The sequence below is a fragment of the Hyla sarda genome, chromosome 10 (genome assembly GCF_029499605.1).
Source record: "Hyla sarda isolate aHylSar1 chromosome 10, aHylSar1.hap1, whole genome shotgun sequence".
NCBI classification, from domain to species: Eukaryota; Metazoa; Chordata; class Amphibia; order Anura; family Hylidae; genus Hyla; species Hyla sarda.
Window position 1 is genome coordinate 28,675,685 of NC_079198.1, and position 23,007 is coordinate 28,698,691.

Genomic DNA, 23,007 nt, shown 5'->3' on the forward strand with positions numbered 1-23,007 from the left:
CTGCCACTAGTGTGAGGAAGGGGGGAGAGCGCTTCTCCTGAGCTAGCTAACGGCCCACCTCCTCTCTAACCGAGCCCGCCCATCAGTTAACCCCTTAACTCCCTGCAGCAGGAGGAGGAGGTAATCAAGCTGTAAAGCAGATGGAAAAAGGAGGGGGGGGGGGGGGGGGGGTGTTATAAAACTTATAATATTTCAGCTTTATGAAACAAAAAAAAAAACTCTTAAAATAGATGCAGAGGGGGAGATTGATCAAAATCTGTGTAGAGGAAAAGTTGCCCAATCAGATCACATCTTTCATTTTTGAAAAGGCCTCTGAAAAATTAAAGACGTGATCTGATTGGTTGCTATGGGAGATACTCAGCTACTTTTCCTTTTGACAGGTTTCGATAAATCTTATTCTATACCAGTGTTTTCTAAACAGTGTGCCTCCAGCTGTTGCAAAACTACAATTCCCAGGCATGCTGGGAGTTTTAGTTTTGCAACAGCTGGAAAAACGATGGGGAGGGGGATTGATCAAAACCTGTCCAGAGGGAAAGTTGCTGAGTTGCCCATACCAACCAATCAGATTGCTCCTTTTATTTCTGAAAAGGCCTGTGAAAAATGAAAGAAGAGATCTGATTGGTTGCTATGGGTAACTCAGCAACTTTTTCTCTGAACAGGTTTTGATAAAACTCCCCCAATAACTTTATTCGTGCACATTAAAAGACAAGGGGCGCACAAAAGCTACATTAATATGGGGGAGATTTATCAAAACCTGGGCACAGGAAAAGCTGACCAGCTGCCCATAGCAACCAGAATGCTCCTTTCATTTCTGAAAAGGCCTGTGAAAAATGAAAGGAGCAATCTGATTGGTTGCTATGGACAGGTTTTGATAAATCTCCCCCACTGTTTGGAAAACATTGAATTAGGCTATATTCACACAATGGAATTTCCGTGCAGAACTCCGCAGAAGAATTTCTGCACGGACATTCTGCAGCAGCGGAGTCTCATCGATTTCAATGGGATTCTGCTGCACTGTTCACATGAAACCAGGAAATAGGCACACACAATATTTCAGCTAAAACAGTGTGTGGATATAGTTTTGCAACACAAATAAGTCATTGAATATTCTATACCAGTTTTTTCGAAACAGTGTGCCTCCAGCTGTTGCAAAACTACAACTCCCAGCATGCCTGGACAGCCTTTGGCTGTCTATACCAGTTTTTTTGAAACAGTGTTCCTCCAGCTGTTGCAAAACTACAACTCCCAGCATGCCTGGACAGCCTTTGGCTGTCTATACCAGTTTTTTCGAAACAGTGTTCCTCCAGCTGTTGCAAAACTACAACTCCCAGCATGCCTGGACAGCCTTCGGCTGTCTATACCAGTTTTTTCGAAACAGTGTGCCTCGAGTTGTTGCAAAACTACAACTCCCAGCATGCATGGACAGCCTTCGGCTGTCTATACCTGTTTTTTCAAAACAGTGTGCCTCCAGCTGTTGCAAAACTACAACTCCCAGCATGCCTGGACTGCCTTCGGCTGTCTATACCAGTTCTTTCGAAACAGTGTACCTCCAGCTGTTGCAAAACTACAACTCCCAGCATGCCTGGACAGCCTTCGGCTGTCTATACCTGTTTTTTCAAAACAGTGTGCCTCCAGCTGTTGCAAAACTACAACTCCCAGCATGCCTGGACAGCCTTCGGCTGTCTATATCAGTTTTTTCGAAACAGTGTTCCTCCAGCTGTTGCAAAACTACAACTCCCAGCATGCCTGGACAACCTTCGGCTGTCTATACCAGTTTTTTCGAAACAGTGTGCCTCCAGCTGTTGCAAAACTACAACTCCCAGCATGCCTGGACAGCCTTCAGCTGTCTATACCAGTTTTTTCGAAACAGTGTGCCTTCAGCTGTTGCAAAACTACAACTCCCAGCATGCCTGGACAGCCTTCGGCTGTCTATACCAGTTTTTTCGAAACAGTGTGCCTCCAGCTGTTGCAAAACTACAACTCCCAGCATGCCTGGACAACCTTCGGCTGTCTATACCAGTTTTTTCGAAACAGTGTGCCTCCAGCTGTTGCAAAACTACAACTCCCAGCATGCCTGGACAGCCGAAGGCTGTCCAGGCATGCTGGGAGTTGTAGTTTTGCAACAGCTGGAGACACTGTGTTTGGAAAACACTATTGTATACCCCGTGCGAGCTCAGCAGCACGACACGCGTGACACAACAAGCTAGGATTTGTGTTTGGTTTCAGCAGAGATCAGCAGATTGGGTGACACTCCCCTCTTCCTCCCCTATAAGGTACAGACACAGACATTTTTCTTCCTCTGACAGAAGCGGAATTATAGTCAGTCAACTATGGCTACAAGATGGGGCATCTGCTCTGCTGGCAAGATATGTAACGATTTTGTGGTATCTCTGCAGACGCTGCCAGCTGAGGATCACCAGGTGGGTGCAGATCTTCAGCTCCATACAATCAGTAGTAATGTAGTGAGTAGAGATCAGCTTTCAGGTGCTCCGGTGGGCTGGAAAAGGTGGATACAGTCCTAGGAGACTCTTTCCTAGGACTGTATCCACCTTTTCCAGCCCACCGGAGCACCTGAAGGCTGAACTAATTTACGCAGGAAAAGCCATCAACTGCCGAGCCGAGAAGTTTGTGACGAATCAAATTTACTGTAAGTTCGCTCATCTCTACTAGTGAGCCTTCGCCCGAGCTACAGTAACGTTAACAATACACTGAATAGTAATGATCTCTGTGCAAGGTATGACATGTAAGTAGTCCTCATACAGGTAGGTAGGATATGGTTTCATCTCTGGCCCTGGGGTAGCTACTTCCACCCAAATCCATAGATCACACCGGTTGAGCATATTGGATTGTGGTGGCCCAGTACGGGAGGTGTTACCCCGTGCTCCTGCTGTCCTGTCAGGCAGCCTCCTTCAGTGTCCCCAAGGCCCCCTGCACTCGTTTCCCCATTGAAGATATGTTTTACCATGTAAAGTGTTATAAAATGTAATGTTTCTTTGACCCCTTAAGGACGCAGCCCTTTTTCACCTTAAGGACTGAGCCCTTTTTCGCAATTCTGACCACCGTCACTTTACGAATTAATAACGCGAAAACGCTTTTACCGAATATTCTGATTCTGAGATTGTTTTTTGTGACATATTCTACTTTATTTTGGTGGTAAATTTTCGGCGTTAATTGCATCCTTTTTAGGTGAAAAATCCCAAAATTCATGAAAATTTTGAAAACTTAGCATTTTTCTAACTTTGAAGCTCTCTGGATATTCCAATTAAATTTTATATTGATTCACAAATACAATATGTCCACTTTATGTTGGCATCATAAAATGGACATATTTTTGCTTTTTGAAAAAATTTGAGGGCTTCAAAGTAGAGCAGCAATTTTCAAAAATGTCATGAAAATTGCTAAATCTGAAGGGACAGATGTTACAGAACTACAACTCCCAGCATGCCTGGGCAGTCGAGGCATGCTGAGAGTTGTAGTTTGGCAACATCTGGAGGGCTACTGTTTGGGCACCACTGTAACAGTGGTCTCCAAACTGTGACCCTCCAGATGTTGCAAAACTACAACTCCCAGCATGCCCAGACAGCCTTTGGCTGTCTGGGCATGCTGGGAGTTGCAGTTTGGCCTTCCTAGTGGTTGCCACAGTAAGGATCGTTTTACTTTCACTTTCCATCGTTTTACTTTTACTACCATAGACTTGGATTGAGGGGCGGAGCGTGACGTCACACGGGGGCGGAGCTGTGACGTCACAATCACCGGCCCCGTCATCAGACACGGAGCGGATGTTCGCTCCGGGGCCTGATGAGAGCGGGGTGCTGCGTGCGAGATCGCGGGAGTCCTTTAGATAGGTGATAAGTTGTCAGCACGGTAGTACCCCTTTAAGGACCAGGCCAATTTTATTTTTGCATTTTCCTCCTCGCCTTTTTAAAATCCATAACTCTTTCATATTTCCATCTACAGACCCATATAAGGGCTTGTTTTGCGTGACCAATTGTACTTTGTAATGAAACCTCAAATTTTACCATAAAATGTATGGCGAACCCCCCCCAAAAAAATTTTTTAGGGAGAAAATTTAAATGAAAACCACAATTTTGCACATTTTGGAGGGTTTCGCTTTCACACTGTACACTTTATGGTAAAAATGACATGTGTTCTTTATTCTGTGGGTCAATATGATTAAAATGATACCCATGACTAGATACATCTATATTTTTGTACCGCTTAAAAAAAAATCTAAAACTTTTTGTACAAAATCTAAAATCGCCCTATTTTGACCTATAACTTTTTCATTTTTCCATATATAGGGCGGTATGAGGGCTCACTTTTTGCGCCGTCATCTTTAATTTTTTTCGATACCACATTTGCATATATAAAACTTTTATAATTTTTTTTATAAATTTTTTTAAAATAAAATGTGACAAAAAAAGCAGCATTTTTTGACTTTTTTTTTATTTTTTACGTTTACGCTGTTCACCGTACGGGATCATTAACATTATATTTTGATAGTTCGGACATTTACGCATGTGGCAATACCAAATATGTTTATTTTAAAAAATTACGCTTTTTGGGGGTAAAATGGGAAAAACTGACAATTTTCTTTTTTATTGGGGAGGAGGGGATTTTTCACTTTTTTTTTGTACTTTTTATTTTTACATTTTTCAACTTTTTATGTCCCCATAGGGGACTATCTACAGCAATCATTTGATTGCTAATATTGTTCAGTGCTATGCATAGGACATAGCACTGATCAGTTTTATCGGCTATCTCCTACTCTGATCTGTTCGATCTCAGACCAGAGCAGGAGACGCCGGGAGACGGACGGAGGCAGGTGAAGGGACCTCCGTCCGCCATTACAGATGATCGGATCGCTGCGGGCGATCCGATCATCTATTTTATCATGCACATTGCCGCAGATGCCGTGATCTGTACAGATCACGGCATCTGAGGGGTTAATGGCAGACATCCACGTGATCGCGGATGTCGGCCATTACCGGCGGATCCCCGGCTGCTGATAGCAGCCGGAAACCTGCGGTGTATGACGCGAGCACCGCTCCGATGCTCGCAGTCATACACAGGACGTAAATGTACGTCCTGGTGCGCGAAGTACCTCCAAACCAGGACGTACATTTAAGTCCATGGTCGTTAAGAGTTATATGTCATGTGATTGTTACCCAGGAGGTATCAGTGACCAGGTGATCCCAAGAGTGACCTATGGGCTCCCTGCTAGTCTCCTCCATATAAGCCCTGGGTGGAGCTGGCTTCTCGCTCTTTTTCTGTTAAGCTGAGGTACAGTGCAGTTGTGCCTAGTGTGTGTGTGTCCAGAATTTTGGAGGCCTCAAAGTCAAGTCCTGCAGCCACCATCAATTCAAGTCATAGCTTTGAGTCAAGTCAGTCCCTTTCATCTGTCTAGTCAGCATGGCCAAAACCTATAGAACCAGCAGCCACTAAAACCGTGAGTTATAAAATAATATCTACCAATTCCTTGTGACTACTATTCAACTCAAATCCTATAATTTGTAGCACAGTGGCCTGCTTAAAGATCAAGACTATTAGTCCCAGCAAAGCCTGCGAGGAACCTGCATCCCGGTTACCTCAAGAGAAACTGTTTAATTGTAAAGACTGTTTGCACAAGAAGTTAAAGGGGTATTCCAGGCAAAACCTTTTTTTATATATATCAACTGGCTCCAGAAAGTTAAACAGATTTGTAAATGACTTCTATTAAAAAATCTTAATCCTTCCAATAGTTATTAGCTTCTGAAGTTTTCTGTCTAACTGCTCAATGATGATGTCACGTCCCGGGAGCTGTGCATGATGGGAAAATATCCCCATAGGAACTGCACAGCTCCCGGGACGTGAGTCATCAGAGAGCAGTTAGACAGAAAAAAACAACTCAACTTCAGAAGCTAAACTACTGGAAGGATTAAGATTTTTTAATAGAAGTAATTTACAAATCTGTTTAACTTTCCGGAGCCAGTTGATATATAAAAAAAAAGTTTTGGCCTGGAATACCCCTTTAAGTAAAAGTTCCAGTTATCTCATAAATCCTGCTGTGGATATTCTGTTTATTATCCTGCCGTTTCTGGCCACAATACCAAATTTGTATAGTTTGCATTATGTTTTACTGCTATATTGTATGATTGAGCATAAAAGTCCGCTAGGGGACATAAATGCACAATTATTTGACTGCTCATACAGTTCTATTCAGTACATATGTACTGCATTGATTCCTTACATTGTCGCTCTATTAGTACTGTCTGCCTCAGTCCCAGCAGCCAAGAAGACCAGGCAAAGGAATCTGGATGCCTTGATAATGAATCAGCTACCCACCATTGCAGGCTGCTGGAAAGTTTTTAGTACAGCATTATAGTAAAAACACAAAAAAAAGGTTGCAGCAACACGATAGATCAAAAATTGAGGCTCCTTGCACACTTTTTGATCAAATTGTGTCCCCCATCCACCACCATGTAACCCTTCCTGTCCACAGGAGAATTTTAAACCGATGGTGGACCCTGCATTCACCCAGTCAGATGCTATATGCCCAGCAGAGGTGGGTATAGTGAGCGTGTTAGGGTCCCATCTGAAACAAGGCCACCTACGCATGGTGGATAGGGGACATGTTTTGATCAAAAAGTGCACCAAGAACCAACATTTTTTTTATCTATTTTTGATTGCAACCTGTTTTTGTATCTGCCACCTCGATATGCACCATGTATTTGGTTGTTGTGCCGGCTATCTCATTTATTACAGTAAAAGGTGACACCAGTAGATAGAAAAGACAATAGGAGCCACCTCTCCCTCCCCTGTAGAGGTCACAGAGGTCACACACTATATTTACAAACCTGTCCCTACAAAGAATAGGGCCTGGAGATGTTCATTGTGTGTATGTCTATGGGGTGTGCCAAAATATGTATAAAAAAAAAAACGAATATTCGTCATTATGAAATATATATCACTATGCAGTGGTCCCTCAACATACAATGGTAATCCGTCCCAAATGGACCATCATTTGTTGAAACCATCGTATGTTGAGGGATCCGTGCAATGTAAAGTATAGGACAGTGGTCTACAACCTGCGGACCTCCAGATGTTGCAAAACTACAACACCCAGCATGCCCGGACAGCCAACGGCTGTCCGGGCATGCTGGGAGTTGTAGTTTTGCAACATCTGGAGGTCTGCAGGTTGAAGACAACTGGAATAGGAAGTTGTACTCACCTGTCCCCACCGCTCCGGACCGTCACCGCTGCCCTGGATGTCGCCTTCCCTCGCTGTCGCCGCGTCCCCGGGGTGTCCCCGATGCTCCGGCAAGGCCTCTGCTTCCCCGGCATCCTCGCTCTCTCCGTCGCCGCCATCACTTCGCTACACACGCCGCTCCTATTGGATGACGGGACGGCGTGCGCAGCGACGTGATGACGACGATGGAGAATATTCGCGCTCAACACTAGTTGGCATGTAATGTTTTTATTTCTCTGTTCTATCTGTAATGTTAATTATTTTGATTTGAACTTTTCAGGTGGCTGCAGTGGCTGCCAGAGATCTAAATCGCGCCAAGGAATTTGCCCAGAGCCATCATATTCCTAAAGCTTATGGAACATATGAAGGACTTGCCAAAGATCCAGACATTGGTAAGTGATGAAATCTGTGCTATTAGATTTTTGTTCACTTTTAGATCAAATGCTTGGATAACTAGGGACTAGTGTTGCGCGCGAATATTCGCAATGCGAATTCGCGAATATTTGCGACTATAGCACTATATATTCGTAATTTCGAACATTCGTTTTTTGTTTTTTGTTTTTTTTTTCACAGTACACATCACAGTGATCCCCCCTCTCTGCTTCCAGCTTGTGTGGTGTGAAGAAGGCTCTAATACTACTGTGTGAGACTGGCGTGCAAATTTTCGCATATGCAAAAATTGGCATAGGCTAATTTTCGCATATGCAAATTTTCGCTTATGTAAATTTTTGTATATGCTAATTTTCACATATGTTCATTTTCGCATATGCGAAAATAAAACGAGAATATTATGAATATGCAAATTTAGCGAATATATGACGAATATTCGCCCATATATTCGCGAATTTGAATATGGCCTATGCAGCTCAACACTACTACCTATGCTGTTGGAAGGTATGAGCTTTAGATAAAGGAATATACCTAGATAAGAGGCTTTTGTACATATTTTGTATCTGCAAAATTGTGTTTCAAGTTTTCCATCTTAAAGGGGTATTCTAGCCAAAAACTATTGATCGTTTGGGTGCCAACAACAGGCACCCCTTCTGATCGGCACTGACTCAGCACCGGAGAGAAACATTGTACGGGACCTGGAAGCCTCAGCTCCATTCATTGTAGTGTTGGCATTGGGTAACCGAAGAGCAGCTCTGATTGAAGTGAATAGGAGATACTCTGCAGTTACCCAGCAGTGGAGTGGAGGCTTTGAGTATATTGTTTATTTATGACCCTGTGCCGATCAGATATTGATGGCCTACCCTGGTTTCACTCTAATTATTTTATTGCTCATTGTAATATATTTGTAGTCAGCTACTCCAGTCTCCAGTCTCGCTTGTGTCCTATAAGCCAGCCAAGCTCCAGTCTATTCATAACTAGTGTTGAGCGGCATAGGCCATATTCGAATTCGCGATATTTTGCGACTATATGGACGAATATTCATCATATATTCGCTAAATTTGCATATTCGTAATATTCGCGTTTTATTTCCACATATGCGAAGATTCGCATATGCGAAAATTAGCATATACAAAAATTTGCATATGCGAAAATTCGCACGCCAGTCTCACACAGTAGTATTAGAGCCTTCTTTAGACCACACAAGCTGGAAGCAGGGAGGGATCATCACTGTGATGTGTACTGTGAAAAAAGAAAAAACGAATATTCGTAATCACAAATATATAGTGCTATATTAGCAAATATGCTATATTCGCAAATAAAATTTGCATTGAGAATATTCGCGCGCAACACTATTCATAACTACAGACCAACTGCAAGTTCCTTAGACAACACTCAAGGGTAAACGCTGCACTCCTTATTGGTGCCAGGGACATAGCCATACAGTAAACCATCATCAAGCTTCTCCTGTCAGAGTAGTAACATGGCACATCAGCCTTACAGTAAGTGGCTTTTTATCCGCATCAAGTAATTTGCACACCCATGCCAACCTACTGCAACCAATGTACAGCTGCATTGTCCCCCGCCACTAGCCAATGTGGTGGAGTCTGATGACCTCACTTGGTAACATGACCTGCCAGCCCCACAAATACACGAGGCAGTAAAACTTAAATATATGTATTAAAGGGGTACTCCGGTGAAACCCTTTTTTCTTTTAAATCAACTGGTGCCAGAAAGTTAAACATATTTGTAAATTACTTCTATTAAAAAAAATCAATCCTTCCAGTACTTATTAGCTGCTGAATGCTACAGAGGAAATTCCTTTCTTTTTGGAACACTGATGACATCACGAGCACAGTGCTCTCTGCTGACATCTCTGTCTACTTTAGCAACCGTGCATAGCAGATGTATGCTAAGGGCAGCATGGTGGCTCAGTGGTTAGCACTGCTGCCATGCAATGCTGGGGCCTTGGGTTCAAATCCCACTAAGGAAAACCATAAATAAAGAGTTATTATTATTATAATGACGTCAGCAAAGAGCATTCCAAAAAGAAAAGAATTTCCTCTGTAGTATTCAGCAGCTAATAAGTACAGGAAGGATTGAGATTTTTTAATAGAAGTCATTTACAAATCTGTTTATCTTTCTGGCACCAGTTGATTTAAAAGAAAAAAGGTTTTCACCCCTTTAACATTGCAAGCAACTGAGCAGGCTCCATAGACTTACAAATGAGCCCATCCTATACATTGACACATGAAGAGTAGGAAGCCAGGAAGTGAAGTGCCCACCCAGTGCTTCGCCCAGTTCTGTCTAGTGATCGGTGAGGACCAGGCCAATTTTCGTTTTTGCACTTTCGTTTTTTCCTCCTTCCCTTCTTAAAATCTAAACACTTTCAATTTTGAACCTACAGACCTATATAAGGGCTTGTTCTTTTGCGTCACCAGTTGTACTTTTGTAATGACTTTAATCCTTTCATAAAATCTATGGCGAAGCAAAAAAATGTATATTTGTGGGGTGAAATTGAAAGAAAAACGCCATTTTGTAACTTTTGGGGGCTTCCGTTTCTACGCAGTACACTTTTCGATAAAAATTACACCTTATCTTTATTCTGTAGTTCCATATGATTATTAATATTTTACTACTTAAATTATAACTATATGCACAAAAAATAGGATGCTTAACCCCTTAAGGACCCGGGGTTTTTCCGTTTTTGCATTTTCGTTTTTTCCTCCTTACGTTTATAAAATCATAATTCTTTCACTTTTTCACCTAAAAATCCATATGATGGCATATTTTTTGCACCACCAATTCTACTTTGTAATGACGTCAGTCATTTTACCCAAAAATCTACAGCGAAATGGGGAAAAAAAATAATTGTGAGACAAAATTGAAGAAAAAACGCCATTTTGTAATTTTTGGGGGCTTCCATTTCTACACATATATTTTTCGGTAAAATGACACCTTCTCTTTATTCTGTAGGTCCATACGATTAAAATGATCCCCTACTTATATAGGTTTGGTTTTGTATTATGTCTGAAAAAATCATAACTACATGCAGGAAAATTTATATGTTTAAAATTGTCATCTTCTGACCCCTATAACTTTTTTTTATTTTTCTGCATATGGGGCGGTATGAGGGCTAATTTTTTGCGCCGTGATCTGAAGTTTTTAGTGGTACAATTTTTGCATTGATAGGACTTTAATTCATTTTTACATGATATAAAAAGTGACCAAAAATGCACTATTTTGGACTTTGGAATTTTTTTGCGCGTACGCCATTCACCGTGCAGTTTAATTAATAAATTCGGACATTTCCACACGCAGCGATATTTATTTTTATTTACAATGTTTTGTTTTTTTTATGGGAAAAGGGGGGTGATTCAAACTTTTAATAGAGGAGGTGTTAAATGATCTTTATTCACTTTTTTTTTTTTCACTTTTTTTTTTTTTTTGCAGTGTTATGGCTACCATAGGGACCTATAACACTGCACACACTGATCTTTTACATTGATCAATGGTTTCTCATAGGAAACCAGTGATCGATGATTCTGCCGCTTGACTGCTCATGCCTGGATCTCAGGCACTGAGCAGTCATTCGGCAATCGGACAGCGAGGAGACAGATAGGGATCCTCCAGCTGTCTTGTAAGCTGTTCGGCGATCCCGAACAGCTCCCTGAGCTAACCGGCATGGTTTCACTTTCATTTTAGACGCGGCGTTCAACTTTGAACACCGCATCTTAAGGGTTAATAGCACGCGGCACCGCGATCAATGCCGCGCGCTATTAGCCAAGGTTCCTGGATGTTGTTAGAGGCCGGGCCCGACCCGCTATGACGCGGGGCCGCTAGATCGGGAGCTTACTCAGGACGTTTACCATTAGTTTAAGAAAAGGTACCGTATAAGCCGAGGCCCTTAATTTCACCCCAAAAATCTGGGTAAAATGTATTGACCCGAGTATAAGCCTAGGGTGGGAAATACATCATCCCCCCCCCCCCCCTGTCATCATCCCGACCCCCCCTGTCATCATCCCGACCCTCCCTGTCATCATTCCGACCCCCCCTGTCATCATTCCGCCCCCCCCCCCCCGCCATCATACAGACCCCTCTGTCATCATCCAGACCCCCCCTCTCTTGTTGTCTACTCACCTCCCCATACATAGCTCTGTTGGTCCTTCTCTGTTGCCTAGCAGCTGTCCATCGTCGCCCATCTACGCTGCAGGTACCATCCGAATTCCAGTGGGGAGGGTGAGCCGGACTAGTGACTCTGCATTGACTCCACCCAGGGACGTCCTCACGGATGTCTGCTGTGCATGGACGTCCCTGCGCGGCGGCATCAATGCAGAGTCACTAGTCCTGGGCCGGCCCGGAACGGAGAAGAGGGCCTCCCGGTCAAGATGGATGGCCAGGACCGACTCACCCACCCCAATGGATCCACTCACTTTTTTCTACTACTTTACACCCTTTATAGATAGTTCCATAAGGAACTATAAAATATATAACTATAATACCTCAATGATTAATGGGATCTTAACACTATCATCATGAAACTTCCATCTTTTTTTGTTTGCACAAATAGATGTAGTGTATGTTGGGGCCATCCATCCTGCCCATAGGGATTTGGTTCTTCTGTTTTTTAACCATGGAAAAAATGTCTTATGTGAAAAGCCTATGGCCATGAATCTTACTGAAGTTAAGGAGATGATCTCAGATGCAAGGAAACACTGTGTCTTCCTAATGGAGGTAAGGTCTCTCTTCCTATGTCTTATTTACGAATGTGAGTAATTTTTTTTTACACTCCGCAGACATCTCTGACCTAGTTCAGCTTCAATGCTTGAAGTACAAGTGGATTCAGGGTATGTTCACACGTACTGAATATGCTGCAGATTTTATGCTGTGTAAATCAATACAAATAGTCGAACAAAGCATGAAATCTGCAGAATATACAGTATGTATGAACATACATTTTAAAGGGGAAATTCTGGTGTTCCGTTATTTATAGTATATCATTTGGCTGTAAAAATTAAAAGAATGCATCACTGGAACCGGGAACCAATGGAGACAAAATGCCATTAAAAAATGGCAGCTGCGGATGATTGAGGCACATGAATATGGCTTTATGTATACAGCACACAGTTATTTAAAAAAAATTCCAACAGAATGTCCTTTTTAAGGCTTTCTCATATTTGGTCAGTAATTCAGCTCAAACCACGAGTGGGATCCAAAACACAGAAAAAAGGTGCAAATCTTTCCATTGGCTAAAATACTGACCAAAATACTAGTGAGTGAAAGAGGCCTAAGAGGGTGGGGTAGATAGAGGCTCATTACAACCATTACTTGAAGCCCTTAAAGGGGTACTCCGGTGAAAACCTTTTATCTTTTAAATCAACTGGTGGCAGAAAGTTAAACATATTTGTAAATTACTTCTATTAAAAAATCTTAATCCTTCCAGTACTTATTAGCTGCTGAATGCTACAGATGAAATTCCTTTCTTTTTGGAACATTGATGACATCATGAGCACAGTGCTCTCTGCTGACATCTCTGTCCATTTTAGCAACCATCCATAGCAGATGTATGCTAAGGGCAGCATGGTGGCTCATTGGTTAGCACTGCTGCCTTGCAGTGCTGGGGACTTGGGTTCATATCCCACTAAGGACAACAATAAATATAGTGTTATTATTTTTATAATAACTTCAGCAGAGAGAACTGTGCTCGTGATGTCATCAGAGAGCACTGTGTTCCAAAAAAACAAAGAATTTCCTCTGTAGTATTTAGCAGCTAATAAGTACAGGAAGGATTAAGATTTTGTAATAGAAGTAATTTACAAATATGTTTAACTTTCTGGCACCAGTTGATTTAAAAGAAAAAAGGTTTTCACCGGAGTACCCCTTTAAGATCTATTTCTCATTGATTCACATTTTTCCCAAATCTCTTTGGTGGATAGGCTTTCTGGAGCCGCTTTTTTCCAGTCTACGAAGAGATCCGTTCTCTGCTTGATCAAAAAGTTATTGGAGAGGTAAAGCTTGTCCGGGCCGAATTTTGTGCAAATTTGGTAGGAGTTCCCCGGGTTGTCAAACAAGAACTTGGCGGGGGAGCAGTTCTGGACATTGGTTGTTACTGTATTCAGTTTGCCTCAATGGTATTTAATGGAGAAAAACCAGAGTCTGTAACTGCAAAAGGATTTCTGCACGATACCGGTAAGTTCTCTCTCCGACAGAAGATTCTGACATATGTCTAGGTGGTTTGTGTGGGGTCTGTTTTTTATTTAGGGCAGTGGTCTCAAACTGTGGCCCTCCAGATGTTGCAAAACTTCAACTCCCAGCATGCCCGGACAGCCAACGGCTGTCCGGGCATGCTGGGAGTTGAAGTTTTGCAACATCTGGGAGGGCCACAGTTTGAGACCACTGATTTAGGGTCTGATCTGGGGGGGGAATTCATGTTGGGTATCATTAGTAAGGTCATATGTACTATTTGTAATTAATATGGCATAGTGTGGGGGTGGGGCAAAATTCCAAATATATTGCCCATAATTTATTGACTCTCCCTGATGACTCTACTTTACTAAAGTTGTCAATAATGGTTTTGCCCTGAGGATTCCACTAAATGGTAGCTCCATACATAAAGTCAGATGTGAGGCATTCATAGGTGCTGCTGCTGAAGTGCACAACGAGCTGTCCACCACCGATGATACATACAATATTCCATATCTATTGGTATATCAAGACAATCAGGACACCACTTTTTTTTTTTTTTTTTTTTTTGGCGAACCTGAGGTCTACAGTGAAAATACTACCCTATTCATGGTCCTCTGGTGTCTCCCAGAACCGGAAGAAGTCCTGTCCAAGGACATTTCCTTGTCACTGCCCTGCATGGTGTCTGGAAGACTAGTGTGTCTTCTACCTGGAAGAAATGGTTAGTGGTGTGTCAGCGTGGGCATGCCACCTGGCATAGTCCGCGAGGGATGGGACATGCCCATACACCCACTGCTCACCATTCCTCCCAAACAGAAGACACCCTTTTCCTCCAGACACCATACAGGGCAGAATCATGGGAATAGCCTCCTCCTCTGGCTAAGTTATCCACTTCTCTTAGGTTATTGGATTGGGTCTCCAGTGAAGCCTACGGTGTACCAGTTTTACTCTTCATAGTGTTGTGCCTAATCTCAGCACAACTTCCTAAGGCCCCAAAATGGTGTGGGGGGAGGGAGCACCCCTTTTCTTTATACCCAGGTATTCAGATGAAAACTAATATAATTTTATAACATATTTTTTTTTTTAGGTGTTGTTGAGACGGTGACTATTATTTTGCAATATTCTGGGAAACGCCAGGCTGTTCTCACCTGTTCTTTGGTGACTGAAATGCCAAATCAAGCTTTTATCTCTGGTACCAAAGGAATCATTCAGGTATGCAATGCAACAATAGAACAGAACGCTGGTTAAAAGTTGTACTCCGGGGGAAAACATTATTATTATTATTATTATTATTATTTTTAACCAGAAAGTTAAAAAGATTTGTAAATTACTTCTATTTAAAAATCGTAATCCTTCCAGTACTTTTCAGCTGCTGTATACTACAGAGGAAATTATTTTCTTTTTGGATTTCTTTTCTGTCATGACCACAGTGCTCTCTGCTGACACCTCTGTCCATGTCAGGAACTGTCCAGCGCAAATCCCCATAGCAAACATATACTGCTCTAGGCAGTTCCTAAAATGGACAGAGGTGTCTGAAGAGAGCACTGTGGTTGTGACAGAAAAGAAATCCCAAAATAAAATAACTTCTTCTGTACTATACACCCGCGAATGAGTACTGAAAGGATTAAAGGGGTATTCCGGGCAAAAACATGTTATCCCCTATCGAAAGGATGTCTGATCGCTGGGACAACCCCCCCCCCGAGATCTCCCTGCAGCAGCCCGCATTCTATGCTTAGCTGCGTCTGAAGTTTCAGAAACCTCCGGGCTTCCGAGATGGGGATGTGACGTCACACCACGCCCCCTCCATTAATTTCTATGGGAGGGGGCGTAGCGGCCACAAAGCCCCCTCCCATAAACATGAATGTAGGGGGCGTGGCGTGACGTCATGCCCCCGTCTCAGAAGCCCGGCGGTTTCTGAAACTTCAGACGCAGCTACGAAATCCAATCAATCCCCTCCATGACTAGTGGTTCAGGCAGCATGAAAGTAATGACAGGCTCTCTTAGGAGTATTTTCTGGTTGAGAGAGTCCAATTTTTTAAATAGACTAAATGAACTCTGATGTAATAGAGCGGAGGAGACCCTAATTTATTACCTAGAGCAGAGAACGGCTATAAAAAGTATCCATCATACTTATGGTCCCAGCATGTCCAAGCATTGTGCGAGGGTGGGGAACATTTGGCCCACGGACCATTTCATTATGTTGGGGCCTGCCAGCGAGCCCAAACTGGAGCACAGCAGGAAGCCGCCAGGGGAGCGGCACTCCAATAAGGAAGATGGTGACAGGGAGCACTATGTCCAAAGCCCATCCTAGGCTGTGAAGGCTGTATATTGCAGGCATGGCACTGCCAGCTTTACAGCCTAGGGCACTAGAGGCATGGAGCATTTCTTCCTGAACACGCTCAATAAGAGACATTCCTGGCCACTAGTGGCTGCAGGAAAAGCCTGCCTGCAGCCTAGAAGTAGTAGAAGATGGCAATGACCGCGGAAGAGTCAAAACATTTTTTTTTTTTAAATAATCTTTAGGTGGTCCTACAAACTGGGGCAAGCTAGGTTCAGGTGGGTAGAGAGGAAAGAGGCAAGGATACAGATTATGCTGGTGCCCGCCACCAATGAGCAAAGGAGGACATGCTAATATACACTATCTCCGGGTCATCGGCATCAATCCGGGTAAATTATACATCATTTTAATCTGGTTCACCTGTACTATAACCCTGTGTATTTGGTTTAGTGTGAGTAAACCAGCTATCAGCTTTCCTTTAAATTAATGTTTGACCAAATATAGCAGATCATTTCTAAGTTTAAAATTTTAAGACCCCCTTTAAAGGAGCACTCCAGGAAAACAAACCTAATCTCCTATCCTAAGGTATGGTGGATAAGCTTCAGATCGCGGAGATTCCGACCACTGGGACCCCACCCCCCCACCATAATCTCCCTTACGGGGCCCCGGCAGTCCACAGGAAGCAGAGGCTGACACGCTCCCTCAATACAACTCTATGGAAGAGCCGGAGCGCTTCATTCGGCAGTCTCTGGCTTTGCCATAGAGCTGCATTGAGGGAGCATGTCAGCCACTGCTTCGTGTGGTGGTCGACACATGCTATTTGACCAGAGAGCCAGGGCCCCGTATGGGAGATCACAGGGGTTCCCAGCAGTCGGACCCCTGCAATCTGAAACTTATTCCCTTTCATATCCTGGAGTACTCCTTTAACATCGACTTGGCTGCTCATGTGAGTTTTTTTTCTTAAGAAATGTATTGGTTAGATTTAATTTTATTTTGCAGATTCCTTCATATATGTGGTCTCCAACTTCCCTCATAGTTAATGGAAAGGAAACAAAATATCCTCTTCCTCCAACTAAAAAACACCTGTACTTCAGTAATAGCACAGGACTGAGCTATGAAGCAGAACATGTGCGTCAATGTCTACAGAAAGGTAACTGAAGGCACCAAGAAGCCTTTTGTAGTCAATTATCTGCAAGTCAGTGATCAAAGAACCTACTTAGAAAAAAAGAAAGCAAAAAACATCAAATATAAACATAAGGTCTACTGTGACACTGACTTGCACACAGTACAACAAATATAAACACACACTTGTGTAGTCTGGAGCTTAACCCCTTAAGCACGCAGCCCATTTTGGCCTTAAGGACCAGACCAATTTTATTTTAGCATTTTCGTTTTTTTCCTCCTCGCCTTCTAAAAATCATAACTTTTATATTTTCATCCACAGACTAATATGAGGGCTTGTTTTTTGCGCGACCAGTTGTCCTTTGTAATAACGTCTCTCATTTTACCATAAAATGTATGGCTCAACCAAAAAAATATTTGGGTGGCGAAATTGAAAAGAGAACCTGAATTGTGCAAATTTTGGAAGGTTTCGTTTTCACACTATACAATTTACAGTAAAAAATGACATTTTCTTTATTCTGTGGGTCAATACAATTAAAATGATACCCATGACTACATACTTTTCTATTATTGTACCGCTTAAAAAAAACTCAAACTTTTAACCAAATGAGTATGTTTAAAATCCTGTTATTTTGACAACCTAGAACTTTCGTTTTTTCATATAAGAGGCTTTATGAGGGCTAATTTTCTGCGTCATGATCTGTACTTTTTATTGATACCACATTTGCGAATATAAAACCTTTTTAAATACATTTTTTATAAATTTTGTTTTGGAATATGATGTGACAAAAAAGCAGCAATTTTGGATTTTTTTTTTTTCCTTACACTGTTCACCATACGGGATAAATAACATTATCTTTTAATAGTTGGGACATTTACACATGCGGCGATACCAAATATATGTTTATAAATTTTTTTTTTGTTTTTGGGGGGGATTATAGCAATCATGGTAATACTTTTCAGTGCTATGCATAGGGCACAGCATTGATCAGTGTTATCAGCGATCTTCTGCTCAATCTCATACCAGAGCAGAAGACCCGTGGAGACTGACTGAGGCAGATGAGGGGACCTCCGGCCGCCATTATGGAGGATCGGATCCCTGCGGCAGCGCTGCAGGTGACCTGATCATCCATATTAAGTGCTGCATTGCCGCAGATGCCGTGATCTGTATTGATCACGGCACCTGAGGGGTTAATGGCGGACATCGGCGCGATCACGGATATCCACCATTACCGGCTGGTCCCCGGCTGCTGAATGTACGTCATGGTGCGTTAAGTACCAATGCACCATGACTTACATTTACGTCCGATGGCGTTAAGGGGTTAAGCTACAGCAGAGGCAGGAAGCCCACACTATACATTACATACCCTTCATTATGTCAACATGCCAATAAAGATTCACATGTCATACATAGCATTACACATCTGCATCATCCTCTTCACTTACGTCCTAACCAGCTGCACAAATGGGAGCTAGCAGGACAGGCAACATTTTTATTGAATTCGGGCACAAGTATTAAACATTTTTTAACAATGAGCCTTTTTAAGACCAGTCCCCCAGCCCACCCATATTGATATACAGTGGATATAAAAAAAATATACACACCCCTGTTAAAATGCCAGGTTCTTGTGATATTAAAGAATGAGAAAGATACATTTCAGAACTTTTTCCACCTATAACGTGAACAATTCAGAGAGCTTCCCTTTAAGCAAAGTGAACAAAAATAGAGCCATGTTACAGGGGTACTCTGGTGGAATTTTTTATTTTTTTTTTTAATCAACTGCTGCAAGAAAGTTAAACATTTGTAAATTACTTCCATTTAAAAATCTTAATCCTTCCAGTACGTTTTAGCTGCTGTATGCTCCACAGGAAGTTGTATATTTTTTCTGGAATTCTTTTCAGTCTGACCAAGTGTTCTCTGCTGACACCTCTGTCCGTATCAGGAACGGTCCAGAGTACAAGCAAATCCCCATAGCCAACCTCTCCTTCTGTGGACAGTTCCTGACATGGACAGAGGTGTCAGCAGAGAGGACTGTGGTCAGACTTAAAAGAATTCCAGAAAGAAATAAAACTTCCTGTGACGCATACAGCAGCTCATAAGTACTGAAAGGGTTAATATTTTAAATAGAAGTAATTAACAAATTACAAATGTAACTTTATGGCACCAGTTAACTTATTAAAAATTGTTTTCCACAGGAGTACCCCTAATGAGTTTTTCAAACACTTCTGATTGCCAGAGATGGAACTCTTGGCACCCCTGGCAAAAACCTTATTTTGTTGAAGAAAGCCATGGCCTGCTAGACATTTGGATATATTGGCAATGTACATAATCGGTCATCCTGGTAATGCATGGATTGCTGGAGTCTACTGGAGCATTAAAGAGGTATTCCAGGCAAAACCGTTTTTTATATATATCAACTGGCTCCGGAAAGTTAAACAGATTTGTAAATTACTTCTATTAAAAAATCTTAATCCTTCCAATAGTTATTAGCTTCTGAAGTTTTCTGTCTAACTGCTCAATGATGATGTCACGTCCCGGGAGCTGTGCATGATGGGAGAATAGTCATCAGAAAGCAGGGACGTGAGTCATCAGAAAGCAGTTAGACAGAAAAAAACAACTCAACTTCAGAAGCCAATAACTATTGCAAGGATTAAGATTTTTTAATTGAAGTAATTTACAAATCTGTTTAACTTTCCGGAGCCAGTTGATATATAAAAAAAAAAAGTTTTGGCCTGGAATACCCCTTTAACCCCTTAAGGACCAAGGACGTACCGGTACGTCCTTGGTCCTGCTCTTCTGATATAACGCGGGGTTACACAGTAACCCCGCGTCATATCATGGCGGGCCCGGCGTCATAGTGAAGCCGGGACCCGCCTCTAATAGCGCGCAGCGCCGATCGCGGCGCCGCGCGCTATTAACCCTTTAGCCGCGCGCTCAAAGCTGAGCCGCGCGGCTAAAAGTGAAAGTGAAAGTTCCCGGCTAGCTCAGTCGGGCTGTTCGGGATAGCCGCGGCTAATCGCGGCATCCCGAACAGCTGACAGGACAGCGGGAGGGCCCCTACCTGCCTCCTCGCTGTCCGATCGCCGAATGACTGCTCAGTGCCTGAGATCCAGGCATGAGCAGTCATCCGGCAGAATCGTTGATCACTGGTTTCTTATGAGAAACCAGTGATCAACATAGAAGATCAGTGTGTGCAGTGTTATAGGTCCCTATGGGACCTATAACACTGCACAAAAAAAGTGAAAAAAAAAAGTGAATAAAGATCATTTAACTCCTCCCCTATTAAAAGTTTGAATCACCCCCCTTTTCCAATAAAAAAAAAAACACAGTGTAAATAAAAATTAAAATAAACATATGTGGTATCACCGCGTGCGGAAATGTCCGAATTATAAAAATATATCATTAATTAAACCGCTCGGTCAATGGCGTGCGCGCAAAAAAATTCCAAAGTCCAAAATAGTGCATTTTTGGTCACTTTTTATATCATTTAAAAATGAATAAAAAGTGATCAATAAGTCCTATCAATGCAAAAATGGTACCGTTAAAAACTTCAGATCACGGCGCAAAAAATGAGCCCTCATACCGCCCCATACACGGAAAAATAAAAAAGTTATAGGGGTCAGAAGATGACAATTTTAAACGTATTAATTTTCCTGCATGTAGTTATGATTTTTTCCAGAAGTCCGACAAAATCAAACCTATATAAGTAGGGTATCATTTTAATTGTATGGACCTACAGAATACATATCAGGTGTCATTTTTACCGAAAAATGTACTACGTAGAAACGGAAGCCCCCAAAAGTTACAAAACAGCGTTTTTTTTTCAATTTTGTCGCACAATGATTTTTTTTCCCGCTTCACCATAGATTTTTGGGCAAAATGACTGACGTCATTACAAAGTAGAATTGGTGGCGCAAAAAATAAGCCATCATATGGATTTTTAGGTGTAAATTTGAAAGAGTTATGATTTTTTAAAGGCAAGGAGCAAAAAACGAAAATGCAAAAACGGAAAAACCTCCGGTCCTTAAGGGGTTAAGTGTCCTTCTGATCTTGAAGGAAATCTGTCACCAGTGTTACCTGCACTAACCTGTCGATACAGACAGGTAGTGTAGGTGACACTGAAGACAATGGTACTTACCTTGTCCCGTTCTGTGAAGTCCCTCGGTAATCTTCTCCAGTATCTTAAGCTCCGGGCCCAGCTTGGAGCAGGGGCGGAGCTTAGTGACGTCACCGCTGCTGTTCTCTAGCAGCGGGACCCAGCAGAGAACAGCAGCAGTGACGTCATTAAGCTCCGCCCCTGCTCCAAGCTGGGTCCAGAACTGAAGATACTGGAGAAGATTACTGGAGAACGACAGCACGGATTGGGACAAGGTAAGTTCCATTGTCATCAGTGGCACCTGCACTACCTGTCTGTACTGACAGGTTAGTGCTGGTGACATTGGTGACAGATTTCCTTTAATTCTAAAGTGTGGTCCAGACCAAGGGACTCCTCTCTTTATCAGCCCTAATGGAGCAATATAAAGAAGTGCATGTGACAACCCCTTTAAATTGCATAAACTTATTGAAATATAAAAATAAACACTCATGAAATTTAAAAGACCAGAGTGCATACCATAATCTCATGATGATGAAAGTGTTAGTGGCTTCCTAAATTCAGCCATGTTTAATTATTTGTTTCAGGATTGAAAGAAAGCCCAATCATGAGTTTAACGGAGAGTGAACTCTTGGCCAGCATCATCGAAGAGGTCCATAACCAGCTTCGTCTCTGAAAGAATAAATTACTTAACTAAGGTTTCTTCATGACATCAATTAATGTTTACTTTAGAAGACACTATCTTTGCGTCATTCAGCAAATAAAATGTTACTAAGCCTAAACATAGACATTGGCCCTGATTTACTATTGTAAACCTGACCTGTCTTGTCGGGTTGTGTGCCACAAATTGTGTCTGTGCCAGAATTGGCTCTTAAAATTTTTCTACATTTTACTTAGAAAACCCAAAAAAGGGGTGTGATCATCGTGAAAAGGGTGTGTGGTCACAGAAAAGGGGTGTGTCACCAACATTTAAAAAAAATTCCAAAAATGGTGGACTTGAGCTCTGGAATACCCCACAGTTCAGAGCAGTTGTTAAAAAAATAAACAAACAAAAATAAATAAAAACGTAGGGAAACATTAATAAATGCCGTGTAAAAATACCTGTCGGGAATCAAAACCCACAAAGAAAATGACACTAAGTTAAATGTATAGGTTATTTCAGCACTGCAACAATGACTCTGATTTACTAACAAACTGTTAGGATTCGGCTGGCTGGAGGTGGATCCTCTGTGTCAGAGAGGGATTGGCGTGGACTGTACCGGTGGACCGGTTCTAAGTTGCTACTGGTTTTCCCCAGAGCCCGCCGCAAAGCGAGATGGTCTTGCTGCGGCGGTAGCAACAAGGTCGTGTCCACCGGTAGCGGCTCAACCTCACTGACTGCTGAGATATGCGCGGTACAAAAGGACAAGACAGAGGCGAGGTCAGACGTAGCAGAAGGTCAGGGCAGGCGGCAAGGTTCGTAGTCAAGGGCAACGGCAGAAGGTCTGGTAACACTGGTAAGGGCACCCACAAAAACGCTTTCACTAGGCACTGAGGCAACAAGATCCGGCAAGGACAGGAAGGGGAAGTGGGTTTATATACAGGTGGAGCAGGGAAGCTAATAGACACTTATTGGGCCAGGCACCAATTAGTGGTGCACTGGCCCTTTAAATCTTAGAGAGCCGGCGCGTGCGCGCGTGCCCTAGAGAGCGGAGCCGGCGCGCCAGGACGTG

General features: G+C 42.5%; 1 protein-coding gene across 2 annotated transcripts; it reads left to right on the plus strand.

Moving 5' to 3' along the window:
- Positions 1 to 22,071, plus strand: LOC130293505 (trans-1,2-dihydrobenzene-1,2-diol dehydrogenase-like). 2 transcript variants are annotated; one of them, XM_056542287.1, is made up of 8 exons: positions 1 to 120; positions 2,274 to 2,420; positions 7,509 to 7,620; positions 12,189 to 12,352; positions 13,555 to 13,807; positions 14,889 to 15,013; positions 17,079 to 17,229; positions 21,883 to 22,071. In XM_056542287.1, exons 2-8 carry the CDS (start codon positions 2,331 to 2,333, stop codon positions 21,969 to 21,971), a joined length of 984 nt encoding a protein of 327 aa, XP_056398262.1. In that variant the 5' UTR covers positions 1 to 120; positions 2,274 to 2,330; the 3' UTR covers positions 21,972 to 22,071. The 2 variants fall into 2 exon arrangements, with proteins under 2 accessions (XP_056398262.1, XP_056398263.1); XM_056542288.1 differs by having other exon boundaries at positions 88 to 120; positions 2,307 to 2,420.
- Positions 22,072 to 23,007: the final 936 nt, after the last annotated feature.